The 14,566-nt window shown below is 36.3% G+C and overlaps 1 protein-coding gene across 1 annotated transcript in view; it reads left to right on the top strand.

Moving 5' to 3' along the window:
* The window catches only part of LOC140229417 (uncharacterized), a 35,607-nt gene extending 21,392 nt beyond the window's left edge, over positions 1-14,215 (top strand). Inside the window, exons 2-4 of the mRNA XM_072309669.1 lie at positions 9,414-9,610; positions 10,321-10,404; positions 14,166-14,215. Coding sequence (XP_072165770.1) covers positions 9,414-9,610; positions 10,321-10,404; positions 14,166-14,215 — 331 coding nt within the window. The remainder of the gene's footprint in view (positions 1-9,413; positions 9,611-10,320; positions 10,405-14,165) is intronic.
* Positions 14,216-14,566: the final 351 nt, after the last annotated feature.

Raw genomic sequence — 14,566 nt, forward strand, 5'->3', positions numbered from 1 at the left:
ATATATGTATATATACATATATATATATATATATATATATATTGTATATAAAGGGAGGATAAGCGGTAGAGAGAAAAAAAAAACAAAGAGAAAGAAAAAATAAAGGAAAGGAAGCAGAGGTAAATAACATACGTACAGTATATCAATCATCATTGCTATGACATCATAGATCCAAAAACTGTAAAATCCCAAGATGAGGTGATGATGATAATGACCAGTCAATGTCAATGACTAAAAAGACAAGATTATGATGGTAAAGCTGATAATGAAGGAGGCGATAATGTTGTCGTGTAGATGATAATGATGATGATGATGGAGTTGATTATGATGGTGGTGATGAAGGTGATGGTCATAATGATAATAATGGAGATAAAAACACAGGATTTTCAGAATATTTTTCTGTTTTACAGTATCGCCCATCCCATCCCATCCCAACAACTTTCCAGTCCATGCAAAATAAATCACCACATATTTACACCCGAGACAGATGGTCCCGATGGACATCCAAGCCTGTGTTAACACGGGCATGCATGGTGATATAAAGTCAATCAAAAAGAAAAAATCTGCCCAATTAGACTTGCAATTGGAATTACAAAGTCAAAGAATATGAATCACTGATCAAAGAAAACACAAAAGGCACTATGGAAAAACTTTGGTTAATGTTTGAAATACGTTCAAAAATTGTAAAATAAAATGACTAAATATTGTGGAAAATACGCATGGGACTAACTGCGTTGGCGATGTGTTGAGACAGTGAAAGAAAGAGGGCTTGATTAACGTAATTTCATATTGTCACCATTATCTGTATGACAAAGGACGATGAGGGGTCTTTCATTTTTCATAAATCCACTTTTTTGGACAATGTGACATTGAGATTATTTCAAAATTGCCGCCGAAAGGTAGTTCTCGATTTTTTACCCTAGTGAAAGCTGTACAGGAAGTGCGATTAATTAAATCGGCCGAAAGTGATCAGCGCCCCCACGCGTTGTCAGAGCGTACAGTGAGACAATATGGCAGCGCGCACGCTGTGTCCTTGAACGCGTACAGTAGGTGAGTACGTGCTTATACGTACAGTACTTATGTGCGAGATTTCCGAGTGCGACGTGCGTAAATGTTTGGGACGAACATCTTCGGACATCTTGATTCACAAAGGTACGTGAAAAATGCTGTTAGTTTTCGCCCCATTTTATAAAACAAATGATGCACAGGATTATTTCGTGGCGTTAATGGAGATGCAGCTCATCTCCATTAACGCACTCTATCCTGTGCATCATTTGTATGTTAAACAGAATGTGAACAATAGTCAAAGTAAGAATATTTCTAGAGTAAACTGTCTACAGTTATGGTTTATTGGAAAAAAAGGTGATATTGCCTTATATTTCAGGCTTTATTGCAAATTTTTATATGGTAGGATATTTTGTGATACAACTGACCGACACATTATGCATAAAATGTGATATCTCATTTAACATTCTTTTAAATCACTGCTCCCACATGGTATAAAACTGTACCGTTAAGCTTCATGTTGAATACAAATGACTTCGTTTGTCATTATGGGACGTAATATCAAAAACACGTCATTGCCTCTCTCTCTCTCTCTCTCTCTCTCTGTCTCTCTGTCTCTTTCCCTTTTATCAAACAATTTGATTTGGTATGACATAATTTTGTGAAAGGAAAGTTAATTGAAGCTTGGAATCCCTTAATGGTCTCGTGAAGCCTCATATTTCCAATTGATATTCTTCTTCTTGCAGCATATAGAAAGTTAAAAAAACCTTTTAGACAAGTTAACATTACAGCACAAGGGATAAACAGGATATATGTAAATTCATTTTCTAAATATAAGTGTTTGCGTGTCTAACAATAAATCCTTTTAGCATCAGAGGCAACAATTATGTAAAATCATCATAATTGATAGCAACTGAAATTACAGACATAAATATACAAAGCCCTTACTTATTCAAACACAACAGACATAAAAGGGGCTAAAATGCACTTTACTAATTCAGGCACTGGTGTATATATATATTTATTTATTTATTTTATCTCTGGAGACCTTGTCATGCAGTGAGTTGCAGCAACAGTTTAAAAATACAGATGATATAACTGCACAACGACATATATTATTGATGATGTCATCTCCGCTTTGTTTGAGACGACATACTCGAACCCCACCCCACCCCCACACCATCTCCCCCTCCTCCTTTCCTTCCTATCTCTTTCTTTCTTTCTTTCTTTCTTTTTTTTTTCTTTCTTTTCTCTCTCTCTCTTCGTATAATAATTAAATCAGAAGCCTGGATGTATCTTTTGATAAGAAGTTATCATGAACACACATGTTCCTTGAAAATGTTGCTGCTTAATAAAAAAAAAATTAAAAAAAGCAATCATTCCACATCATCAAATACGCGCTATCCATGTTGTTTCTTTATTCTATTTTATGATGCTCTTTTATTGGATAACAATGTCCAAGGGACGCTAAGTAGAATCTAGGGATCTCATGAAAAGTTGCATATGCCCCATGTTTCAATGAAAATTTGACTCCCTTTTGTACTGGAAAAATGTTCAGATTTTTTTTTTCTTAAAGAATTGCTAGGTGGAGGACCAATGACATGATTGCGTGTGATGTATTGTATATTACGTGTGTTTTTTTATTTGATTTGATACTGATTTGATTTATTCTCTGTAAGATATCTTCTTTACAAGTACATCAATTTTCTTCAATTTCATTCGCATTGCACAAATATGATTATTTTCACAAATGTAGTGAAAAATGAAGAACGAATCGTTATGCGTTTTTTTTTTTTTTTCAGAGGATGCCACTGGTTCTTTGTGATCATTTCTATTGAATTCATGACTATTTTCTATAATAAATGAATGAACGTGATGTTAAGTAACTGAAGAGGAATTTTTTGTCCAAATATCTGAACTTGCATGAAGAGTGTTTTGGGGTAACTTAAATGTACCTCCGTTTGACGCCCTGTTAGAAGGCAACAAATTTCTGCGTTCAACTGAAACATATCTTTAAATGAAGGTAACAGATTGGGATTAAAGCGGAACATAAAAAGTGAATTCTGTAGAGTGTCAATATCATTTATGTCAAGGTAAAAATAGAAAACCTTAAAGCAGAAGAAGAGGGAATCTGTGTGATCGTTGTAACCAGCATTTGCACATACTATCATTATTATCCGTATAGCATTCTGTTGCAATTTCAGCATGATATTATTGGCAGACATCGAGTTTGCCAATACCATATTATGATAAGAAATACATGATGGAATGATTACGAGTGTATGAGAAAGTATAATCAAAATACGAAAAGGTGAACAATGCTTGAGTGTACATGATATTCCAAGACTACGAGCAACGGAAGATGAAAGATATTTAATATGATCATCCCAACTGAGAGTTTCATTGATTATCAATAAAATTTCAAGGAATTCAGTCAGTGGACGAGGCCGTCTTAAGAGAAATATCATCTATTTTCAAAATACATTTAATATCATTACTCATCTGTTTCCTTGGATATTTAGAGTGTCTTGTAATTCGGATTATTTTTTTTTCGATTCAAAGGAAAGATATTACCTTGAAATCGCTGTGAATATTTTGGTTATTTTATAATTCAGTTATCTAATGAGATATTGAAAATATGAAGATGAAAGGACTACATTTTTGTCATCAGCAAAAATCACTTATTGCAATAAACTCCATGCCTTTATTAAGTCATTAACACGCAGCACAAAAAAAAAAAATAGAGGTTCAAGTATTGACCCTTGCGGTACGCCACACTTGATATTATACACTTTTACCTAATTACAGAATCAAAACATTGCTTTCGATCATTTGAATAGCTTGCTAGCAGTTTCAGAGCAGGTACCTCATATAACATAAAAATGTGGCTTTGATAACAAAATAGAAAGGTTAGAGTATCGATTGTCTTGCAGAAAGACATTTTTTATAGCATTTGTTGATGAAACAAAAGCCCCGCTTTAGTGCTTCAAAATTGTTATAAACTGTGAGTTTGGGATGGAAACAAGCAATGTAAAAATTATAATCATTATAATCAATGAAAAGCATTGTTAAATATACAAAGTTCATTAGTTTCATTACGGATGAGTTTTTCATCATCGCTTTCGACATGCTTTCACACAGTATCGTCAGAGAAAAAGATAGACGAGGAGAAAAAGAAGGAAATTGCCTTGCATCTCTACTCGATAGCAATTAATCTTTATTCTTTCTTCTCTCTCTCGCTCTCCCTCTCTCTCTCTCTCTCTCTCTCTCTCCCTGTCTCTCTCTCTCTCTCTCTCTCTCTCTCTTCCTCCCTAGAAAATAAGGTTAAATGTAATGTATTGCGACTGGGTCTTCTCGCATTTTGGCATTCGTGGTTTTCTTGCCGGATTAAGATTACAGTAAAACACGGACCAGCCATAAGATTGGTTACATTTCATAAATCAAACAAGTTGTCCACTGAAAGCGTGCTGACTAACGAGCGTTTACTTTAAATACCACTTAGGCGGAGAATGGTGGACATACCTGAGTTTGACATTCTTTATGTGTGTGTATGTGTGTTGTGAGTGTGTGTGTGGGTGTGGGTGTGTGTGTGTGTGTGTGTGTGTTTGATGGGATTTACTATCAGGACAATATTTCTCGTTCTTTCAGCATTTTCTTTGAAAACATTGTTTTCCCTTTCATTTTACTCTTTTCATATTCAATGCAATTCCCTTCCTTCCTCTTGTAAACTTGTGGACATAATTACTTCTCGAGAGGTAAAAACTGACAGGTGTATAGAGCAATAGACTTAGAAAGTTAAAACTTAAAGTGTAATAAACCATTGAATACAGTTATTGTACTTTCAAACATCGACCACTTCATTTGCGTTTTGTTCTTATCATTTGCTCGTCATCGGGGTCATAAATTGAAAGTTGTAAAGATGATGAGAGTCATTATCATTACAGGATATTCTACTCTTCCGGTTGCGTTATTTTGATATCATATGTAATATATTGCGGTTGACGAGATGAGCTAAGCAGTGCAGGCCTGTGAGCTCATCTCTGTTAAAAAAAAAAAGACATTCATTGTTTCTTGTCCCTGGACTTCACACATAACAGGGACCTAGCAGGGTTTGTTTATTCGTGCGGCGCCCTTTTCGAAGTCTTGACGCATACAGAGCGATACATCTCGACATCCGAGATTTGTTACACAGCTTGCCTTTTCACCTCCTCCCCATCACATAGCAAACCGTCTCTTTGGCCTAGTTAGGAATATAATGTTCAATCTTTCGATTTCCCACTGGGGATCAATGGAGATTGATGGAAAGCCATCAACTCCTGCGTGCATCACAAGCCGCTGAGCCTTCTTTCTTGAATATTTGATTTCATTTCCCTTATTTTCCCCGACTATATTATTTCATGGAGTAGTCACCATTTGATGTCTCTTTGATTTAGTTATTGATGGGATCGCATCGTGCTCTCTACTTTTACTTATCTTAAGAAGAAGGGTTGTGTTGCGCGGGACAGTTTGAAATAAAGGACGTTGTTTGCTATCTGATACTGTTGTGGTTGTCGTTGTCATTCGTGTTAATGTCGTCGTTGTTGTTATGTCATTTGGTGTGGCTACCATACGGCACAAAATGCACTGCTTGACAAAGTTTCCAGCGTAGAAAAATCTGCACGGTGTAATAACGCAACCAGTGACTTTGGAGCCACGGTTAAAATCAGTAGAAAAAAAAATCCCCTCCCCCCCCCCCTTGAAAACAATGAAAGCTCGTGTTATATACAGTAAACCAAAACCATCTGGCTAGCTTGCTAACGCTTTGGAAAGATGTGTAAGTTTGTAGTTTTTGCATTTGTAACAAAGTAAAGCAAACGAACAAACTAACACAAAGTCATCATGATATTTGTTCCCTGACATTTTGTAAACACTAACTTGATTAACAGAGTGTACAGAAATTTGTGTGTTGAGGATTGGCATTCTTTATTTGTGTGCATTTGAATATGTTCATACAGCTCTCAGTCAAAGAATTAAGAGTTAGTGTCTTGATTTTGTTTTAACTGCATTAGAAGGGTATTAAAGGGAAATAGAGTTTAATGGTTCGATCAACTACGTTTTTCTTCTAACTAGTTGTTCTCTTCTTATAAAGTCCCCCTCCCCTCCGTCTCTCTCCCTTTCTTTCTTTCTTTCTTCTTTCTTTCTTTCTTTCTTTCTTTCTTTGTCTTTGACTTACATTCCATACATTGTGCGTGTTTTCCGCGAAATTGAACAAAGGGCCTTGCTACTCTTTTTTGCTACGTTTTGTTTTGCTCAATCAAAAATAACGGATCGTTAACCCATAGCTTGTATTGATAGGAGTGATAAGGAAGACACTAGTAAGTGAAAATACATGTATGAAAAGGCAATATTTGAATACGAAATCTCCTGCGGGGAAAATTTTCGAGTAAATGAGAAATTCCTTGCCCAGGATACTCCGGACTAGGCATGGATGTGATGTCATGCCAAACACGTATTGCCGAAGTCATTCGTAAATCTCAAAGTCCCCTTAATAGAGAAACTGATGGACACTCTATCAAAACTTAATGAATAAGCTAACCTTGGTGGGACATGGACAGGAAAAAAAAAAAGAAATCGAATTTATTTCAAGCCTGTAGGGAGGTCTGAGGAATACGTTACGAATTAGAGATTTTCTTCTTTTTCTTTTCTCTCTCTCTCTCTATCTCTCCTTCTGTTGTGAGTCATTGATAAATCCATGCTTTACGCAAAAGCAGAGTAGAATGGATCTGTTTTCTTTCTTTTTTTTTTTGTCTTTTGATTTTTGGTTACAATTTGCAATAGAGTGCTTTGATTTGTTAGGTAGAATGGGGGCACAAATTTTCATTTAATTAAAGTAGATTCCCGGACAAAAACAAATAACATATAGAGCAAGAGATAAAACTGCACACTCAAGATCTTTCCGGGAACAAATTCTCTAACTTTATTGCCCCTCCCCCACCCCCACCCTCTCTCTCTCTCTTTCTCTCTCTTTCTCTTTTATATTTGTACCTCGCCCTCCCCCATTCTATCTATTTTTGTTCTCTCTTCCTCTTTATTATATTTACCTCGTTAAGAGCGTAAGCAATGTTTTGTTTTTTATCATCTTTCGCAAGACAATCATAGAACATACTCAGAATACCAATTGCTTAAAACGTCAGAGATCAAAACAATATTAAAATGAGGATAAGAAATAGGATAACATTGCTTATGATTCTTATAAAGAATTTTTTGTAATGTGATGTTATAACTTCAAATCATTGCATTTGTTTTTCTTTGCCTTTCTGTCTTTTGAAATTTGTATTGAATTTGCATTTAATTGAGTGTGGAAGGAAATCAAACCACCACCCCCCCCCCAGAAAAAAAAAATGGTAATAAAATGCTTACTGTGCTTCCAATATTTGTGGCTAGTTTGTGGGGCGTTGAAAAATTTCACTGCCTAAATGGATCATCAGCTGAAGAACCCTTGTATTTAGTGTTGTTGATTTTTTTCTTTCTTTTCTTTTCTTTTTATCGTGATGCAAGTATCAATATAGGTTGTCAGGCTAAGCTTATACTGCGTATAATACATGTTTTTATGAAGCCAAGTTGAAGTTAAAAGACATGCCATTTTGAATGAAATGAAACGGTGCATAAGAAGAAGATTTTTGAATAGCCAAATTATCCAGCACTTAAAACACTCAGAGGTTTTGTTTTATTATAATTTTCAATTTAACCACCCCTTCCCAAAGAATTCTTTGAATGATTTTTTTATTGAAATTTCGTTTGATGTCACCATAGTTTTCGCGATGAAACGAATACAAACATTCAATTAAATCAACGTAATCAAACTGAAAAAAGAGGATATACAAATGAAAAAAAAAAACAGCATGACATGCAAGCCTGCTTAATGGTACAAAATAGACAAATGAAAGGAAAGCATGGCACGAGAGCCTCAGTAAGCTTAAATCAGCACATAAAGCATTCTTAAATTAATCAACCGAGATCCTTTTTTTATCATCATTATTACATCAAAATGATAACCAATGTCCCAAAATCCATCCTAACCACCAGTCCCCCACCCCTATATACCTACCTGAACAGTTTACTCATCCCTCTCTACGCTTATCACACGCATACTTTTTTATATACCTTGCATAATTGGTAAACCTTGCATAGATTTACACACACACACACACACACACACAAACGCGCGCACACACACACACACACACACAAACACGCACTAAAAACAAACATAACGAATGGACAGTTTTAACTACCAAGGGGTTAAACTCAAGTACGCCTGTTTCCCAAGCCTTAGTGGGGACGCCCTTAAAATGGCGTGTCACTGTCAGTTAAACTTCTCGTAAATGCTGGTACAGTGATGATAGGAATCCTTCAAGAAAAAGAGAGTGTGATTATTTCACACACATGCACACACACACAGAGACACACACACACACACACGTAATGCAAGGGAAGTTTAACTACCAAGGGGTTAAACTCAAGTACACCTGTTTCCCAAGCCATCTTTGGGAAACCAGTATGGAGTGTCACTGTCAGACGTTGAAAGAAGGAAGGTGATGACCGAACACAGAGGGGGTTTTGGCATAACCACTCATCAGTTCAGGAGCAAGAGAGAATACATTGACCGTTATAACTCCATTAGGTCTTAATGATGTTTTCTATCTGGGGAAATGAGAAGAAACCCCAGCGTGTGAAGACAGGGGTATCAATATCCTAATTCCTCTGGGAAGACAAGGCAGAAACCTCAATGTGACAGGTATAATGGGTGCGGTCGTCTGCCTTCGCTTTGGGAATGGCGAGAAAAAAGACCGGTCATGATATTTATCCTCCTTCTTCGTCTCTTTACATTTTTCAATAAGAGTTTGCAAATGATTTTAAAGCAACATATCTTCTAAACCAACAGAGGTAGGATACATAGTTATGTATTCACAAACACGAGAATTAAGCCATTCAGTAGGCTCTGAATCTTTGTTTGGCAGGATTTATGGAGAACATTTTAAAGCAGTTGAATAATGCAATATAGTATGGATTGTTTGTATATGATATTTCCTAGGTTGTTGATTTTCATGTCTTTTTACATGAAAGAAGAGAAATATTTAAAAGTACTAACCAACTCTCAATTAAATTATATCCTAAACGTTTACCTTCAAAAACTTCATGATAATACTGTACTATGTGGTAAACCCTCAACGAGGCAAGAGAATTCGGGCTATGCTTAGCTGTCTTGTTGTATTCATTCAATATGAGATGGGTTTCCTGTAGTTGTTGTAGTTATTGCTTTAGTTGCCCAAATAAGAATTTATTGCATACGTCGTAATTTTGATATTACATTTACTTTGTAAGAGATATTCATATTAAAAAAAACCATCACACTGTCATTTTCATAGAATAAACAAGATGGACTATAGACAGATGACGTTATGCGCAGCCATGGTGTTAGCCTTGCTAACAGCCGTTACCGTATCGGCTCCACTCAATCTGTGGGAGATAGCGGCACTCGATGACATCCTGGACGACGCCTACGAGGAGGCACTAGCTGAGCTGGAGTCAAATAGCGTTGGAAAGAGATCTAGTTCATGGACATGTAAGCATGTTATTTTGAGTACATTTCAAAACCAATTTTCACCAAATGTACGTTGAATTTCTCTTGGAATTTCATAAGAAGTTTCTCAACATCTCATCAAAAAAAAAAAAAAAAAAAAGTTAGAAACCTGAAGCCAGGTCTCAACCAAAACTACAACTTCCCTTTAATGTCCATGTTTATGATTTTGACATCCAATGTTTCTACCTTTTAGAAAAACAGATTCTCGTAATGGTGTTAGTGAAATATAAAATTGTTTTAGCAAGTACGAAAAAGGGGGCGCCAGGGGTAGGAAGCTGAATATTAATGCCATTTGGTTAAACAGGTTTTCGCCTCAAGGTGCCGGCGCGTTTGGGATGCTCCCCGGGGAGTGGAGGTAGCGATGGCGATGCTTACTTGACTGCTTTAGAGGGGCCACTCAGCACCACCACCAGTGTAGGGAAAACCCCTTTAAATATATTTACACGTCATATAAGACAACCAAAGCTTTGCGTTTAAACACCATTTTCGTTATTTTTAAAAAAGTGATGGAATATCCTCGCACACGACAGGATTTAGGCATATGTGTTAACGAATTCATCTTTAAAAAAAAGGCAAGCAATAAAACTGTTTGTCAGCGATGGAATATTTCTAAACACAAAAATTGATGATGACAAGCATCATGCCACAGTGAATATTTTTGTCTCAATTTACATGATTTACAACATTTTCAGATTGTCGACACCACGTGACTGGAAGCCTGTGCAAATGTTCGTCGAGGCTTGGTATGTCATCTAGCCGCTACTTCGAATGCGAAGGTAAGCTCATTTTGACAATTGTTTAAAGACACTCGATTGGTCGAATACTCACCATATCACATGCGCCCCGTCTTTTCGGCCACAGTTTAAAAATGCACTGTCCAAAGTAGCCTTCCATAATGCGTAATTGTTGTTTGCCTCACCCTATAAAAGAAAAAAAAATGTGCAGGACGCACACTACACTAATGCAAAGCTGATAAAGACCAAAACATCTCTTACAAAAGTGTAGGAAGAGTTCCAACAGAAAGTATCAGAGGTGCAAAGGTCAGCGGGAGTTATGGAAATACAAACACTGTGACAAATGGCCGAGTTAAAAACCCTAGCATTAGGAAAATCCAGAAGTCAAGGTTTTGTTGAAACAGAATGCAAATACCATTAACATCTCAATTCTGGAATTTTGTCGTGACATTTTACAGGATGCACATCTGATACTTTTTTGTTAGTTTACGTGACATTTCCAGGATGCACATCTGATATTTTTGTTATTTTTTTTCTTTTTTTAGTTTTACTAGAAATCTACAGGGAGGAGAAGAACGCGTATTAAACAGCAAAATGTATCTCTTCACCCAGCTGCTTTGAACTGATACGCAGCAAATGGAACCGAATCAATTATGATGAAAATCTTACTCAAATTGAAGCTTTACATAATTATTTTCATGATAGAGTGATAGATTAGGGAAAATCATGATTCATTACACAGGATGACTCCATTGCCTCAAAACCATCCAAGAATTACCCCCGTTGACAATAAGCCTTCCATAAAGTCATCATTGCTAACTCGTTACAACTTTAGTCCGATCTAGCGTGCAGTAAGTCCTCTGTTCTCCCCTAATAATGCACATATTAAATAAGGAATCTAGTGAAGGTATGTGCTTTAGAGGCTCAATATTAGCGATGGACTATGTACTTCTGTGGGTGTCATCCGTATCACTATTTTAGGAAAATTGTTTCATTTGGTTTTCTACTTTTATATTTTAGTTAAATCTCCTTTGATACTCCGTTCGTTTGGTTTCAGTCTGTGTACCTCAACTCACTGGAAAACAAACAAAACAAAAATAAAACTGGTTTATCTCTGAAGGCAAAGAGAGGATTTCATTTTTAACTTTTCTCATGCATTCTTAATGCATCAATATTACCGCAGTATTAAAAGAACATCCTAAACTTCAGGGGAGTGAGTTTTAAACTTCTTAATAATAGTGTCTGCTATCATGATTATTCTAATAAAAATCGTTTTCCTATTTTCTTATTATGTTCTTTTTCAAACCAGCTTACAGACACATCGAAAAATGCTAACTGTTTGCTTGAAAAAACAAAAAATATATATATGTTATAATCTTGTCCGCAAACTTTAATATCAATGTCATATTTTGATAGTTCGGAGAACGCTTTGGTACACGGGCAAAAGCAAGCAGTCGGAACACGGGGAAAGTTGACGAGAATGCTTGTCTGTTTGCTTCTCTTTGCATGAAACTGGGAGATGGGCACTTAAAAAGGCAAGATTATGTAATTTGCTGATAACAGTATCAAAAAAGAATATAAAGAAAAAATGCTATAACCCAAGAGCTGTGTGCCCATCGGTCTTTCCTGTGTGGCTTCCACACAGTAATTCGAATGCCCCGTGAATTTTACGAGTTCATGGTAATCTTGACACGTCTTTAATGACCTGCACGATCTACCAGTCGTCCTTAAAGTTGGCCTCAATAAAGTTTTATGTCGGAATCGTGCAAAGAAAGATAGTATTCAGCCTCAATAATGCCAATTTTTCGACCCGCGATTTCGTAATATTATTAACCCTTTCTGTGCCAATATGTCAAATGTTCACAAATTTCACACACACATATACCTATCTATAGGTAGGACATTTATAATGAGGCATTCAGATGGTTAACAATTAAAAAAAAAGGAAAATGTTGCGCTGTCATAAGGTACTTGCCTTGATTGACATAATTCAGCTGCAAAAAACAAACAAACAAGCAAACAAACCCTCCGCTATTGACGAAATCATGTCTTAGATGAAGGATTCGAATCCAGCCATTTCAGAAAGTTCAGAAGATGTCCTATGTAGACCTTTTTGGGGGAAATGTGGCTTTTGGATCACGAGAACCCATTAAACAGCAGCAAAACAAATATGAAACTTGGATCCGGGATAAGTAACCATGAATTCGTAAGCCTATTATTATACAGGTACTGACATGTAAGCTATGCACCTACAAATGGCAACAGGCAAGAGAAACACACACAAACTTTACAGATGAAGAGTTTGTTTGCAAAAACCGATAAGTCCATATTTGCCAAATGGAGATATTTGCGATTAAAGGTCAAGAAAAATAAAGAGAATAATAAGAAAAGTTTTGTTTCTTTTGACCATAACTTCAAAAATGTACCTTTATAATGTAGTGACCAATATATCATTTAAAAGATACTATTTTGTACTTTATGACAGAGACCGTACTTTAAAATCTTCAAAAATGGACTTATCGGCTTTTGCGAACAAACTCTTCAGATATTAAATACAATCGCAAACAAAAGAAAAGAGTTAGTCTGGCAGAAAGGAAGAACTTCCACAACGTTCTGTTTATTGTTCATTTGTTAATACTTTGCGAATTATTTTGCTGTTTCAATATTTACCTCAGTTCTTTTCCTTGTTTATTTGTTTGTTTTTTTACCATCTGTGTGTCTGTATTCACGTTAGTTGATAGTGTATTCACCTTCCATCCGAAATACGAAACTCGTTGTGATATACACCGGTATAACATTTAAATTGCTTCCTTGATATAAATTTTTGCTGTTCTCCTTCGGTCGTCTTTCTCATTTTGTCCTATTATTGTATACAGTGCAAGCCAAACTTAAACCCCCTGTTGAACTGGAAGATTTCTTTCCGAGCTTATAAGATGTTTCTTAAACATGTACAGTCAGGGACGATGAAAACTATTCCTTATGATGCATTTCTTTCGAAGAAACCCAACTGCACATGTTTGGTCTATCTATCAATATGGAGCATATCTAATCATGTGTGTATATTATATGCATGTGTGTGTTATTATATAAAACCGAAGCTGTGTCAAGCGGGAGAGTTGTCGTTTTTATAATGCCACCTCTTTGGTGACGATAATTTCCAAAGCACTACACTCAACCTGCCGCAATAAAAAGAAAACAAAAAAAATGAAATACTTCGGAATCTCAAGACGGCCAGTAAATTTTGCTATTTCCTTCTTAAAAAAATATATAGGATAAAAAAAAAGATACTGTTGCTTCGAGTGGTCTTGATGAATTCTCAAAAAGTGAAGAAAATTGTGCCTCGATTTTTGTGAGTGATCGAGTTCATGGGAAATCGAATAGGGCAGCCGCGATATCAAATGTCAGTTAGAGGGATCGGTATTAATGAAATCATCAGCATAATACCCACTAATGCCTGATGGCCATCATGACTCTTCCAATATTGAAAACCACCGAAAAGAAATACTAAATGCTAAATATACAATCCATAACCATCTAAACAGCGTGTGAACCTTTTTTAGCAACCTTTCCTCAGCTTGCTGTTAGGAAACAGAGACAAAAGCTATTACAAGCTTGTGTCTGCCGTTCATTGTCGTTAATGGGAACACGATACTTCACCCCCACACACACACACACATACACACACACACACACACACACACACACACACTTTCTCTCTTTGTATATTAAAGAATGCAGGAAAAACATGCATACATACCTGCATGTATGATATCCTTGCCTTTTCATTTGCTCTTTCTTTACAGTGCCGCCTTACCTGAATAATCCATGGAATCGGATCACGCGCAATTGGTGATTTCCCGCCATAAGAAGGGAGTTCTACTCTGGCACTACATTCAGCTTTTCTCCCCCCACCCCTCTCTCTCCCTCCCTCCCTCTCTCTCTCTCTCTCTCTCTCTTTCTATCCCTCCCTCTTTCTCTTTCTAACTCTCTTTCTCTCTCTCTTCTCTGACTCTCTGCAGAATTCAACGTTTGTTTGTTTGTTTTTTTCGTTAAAGAAACGATGTGTTGTCCTCCCTTGAAGAAAGTTATACTCAATATGTTTCTACATGTCCTATTCCTCAACTAGACGTCCAATATACCCGTGCAGTTTGGACGATTGTGATGATGTTTTGATAGTAGGGTAACAGCAAAGTATATGTCGTGA

Source organism: Diadema setosum, chromosome 6 (assembly GCF_964275005.1).
Source record: "Diadema setosum chromosome 6, eeDiaSeto1, whole genome shotgun sequence".
In the NCBI taxonomy this organism is placed as follows: Eukaryota; Metazoa; Echinodermata; class Echinoidea; order Diadematoida; family Diadematidae; genus Diadema; species Diadema setosum.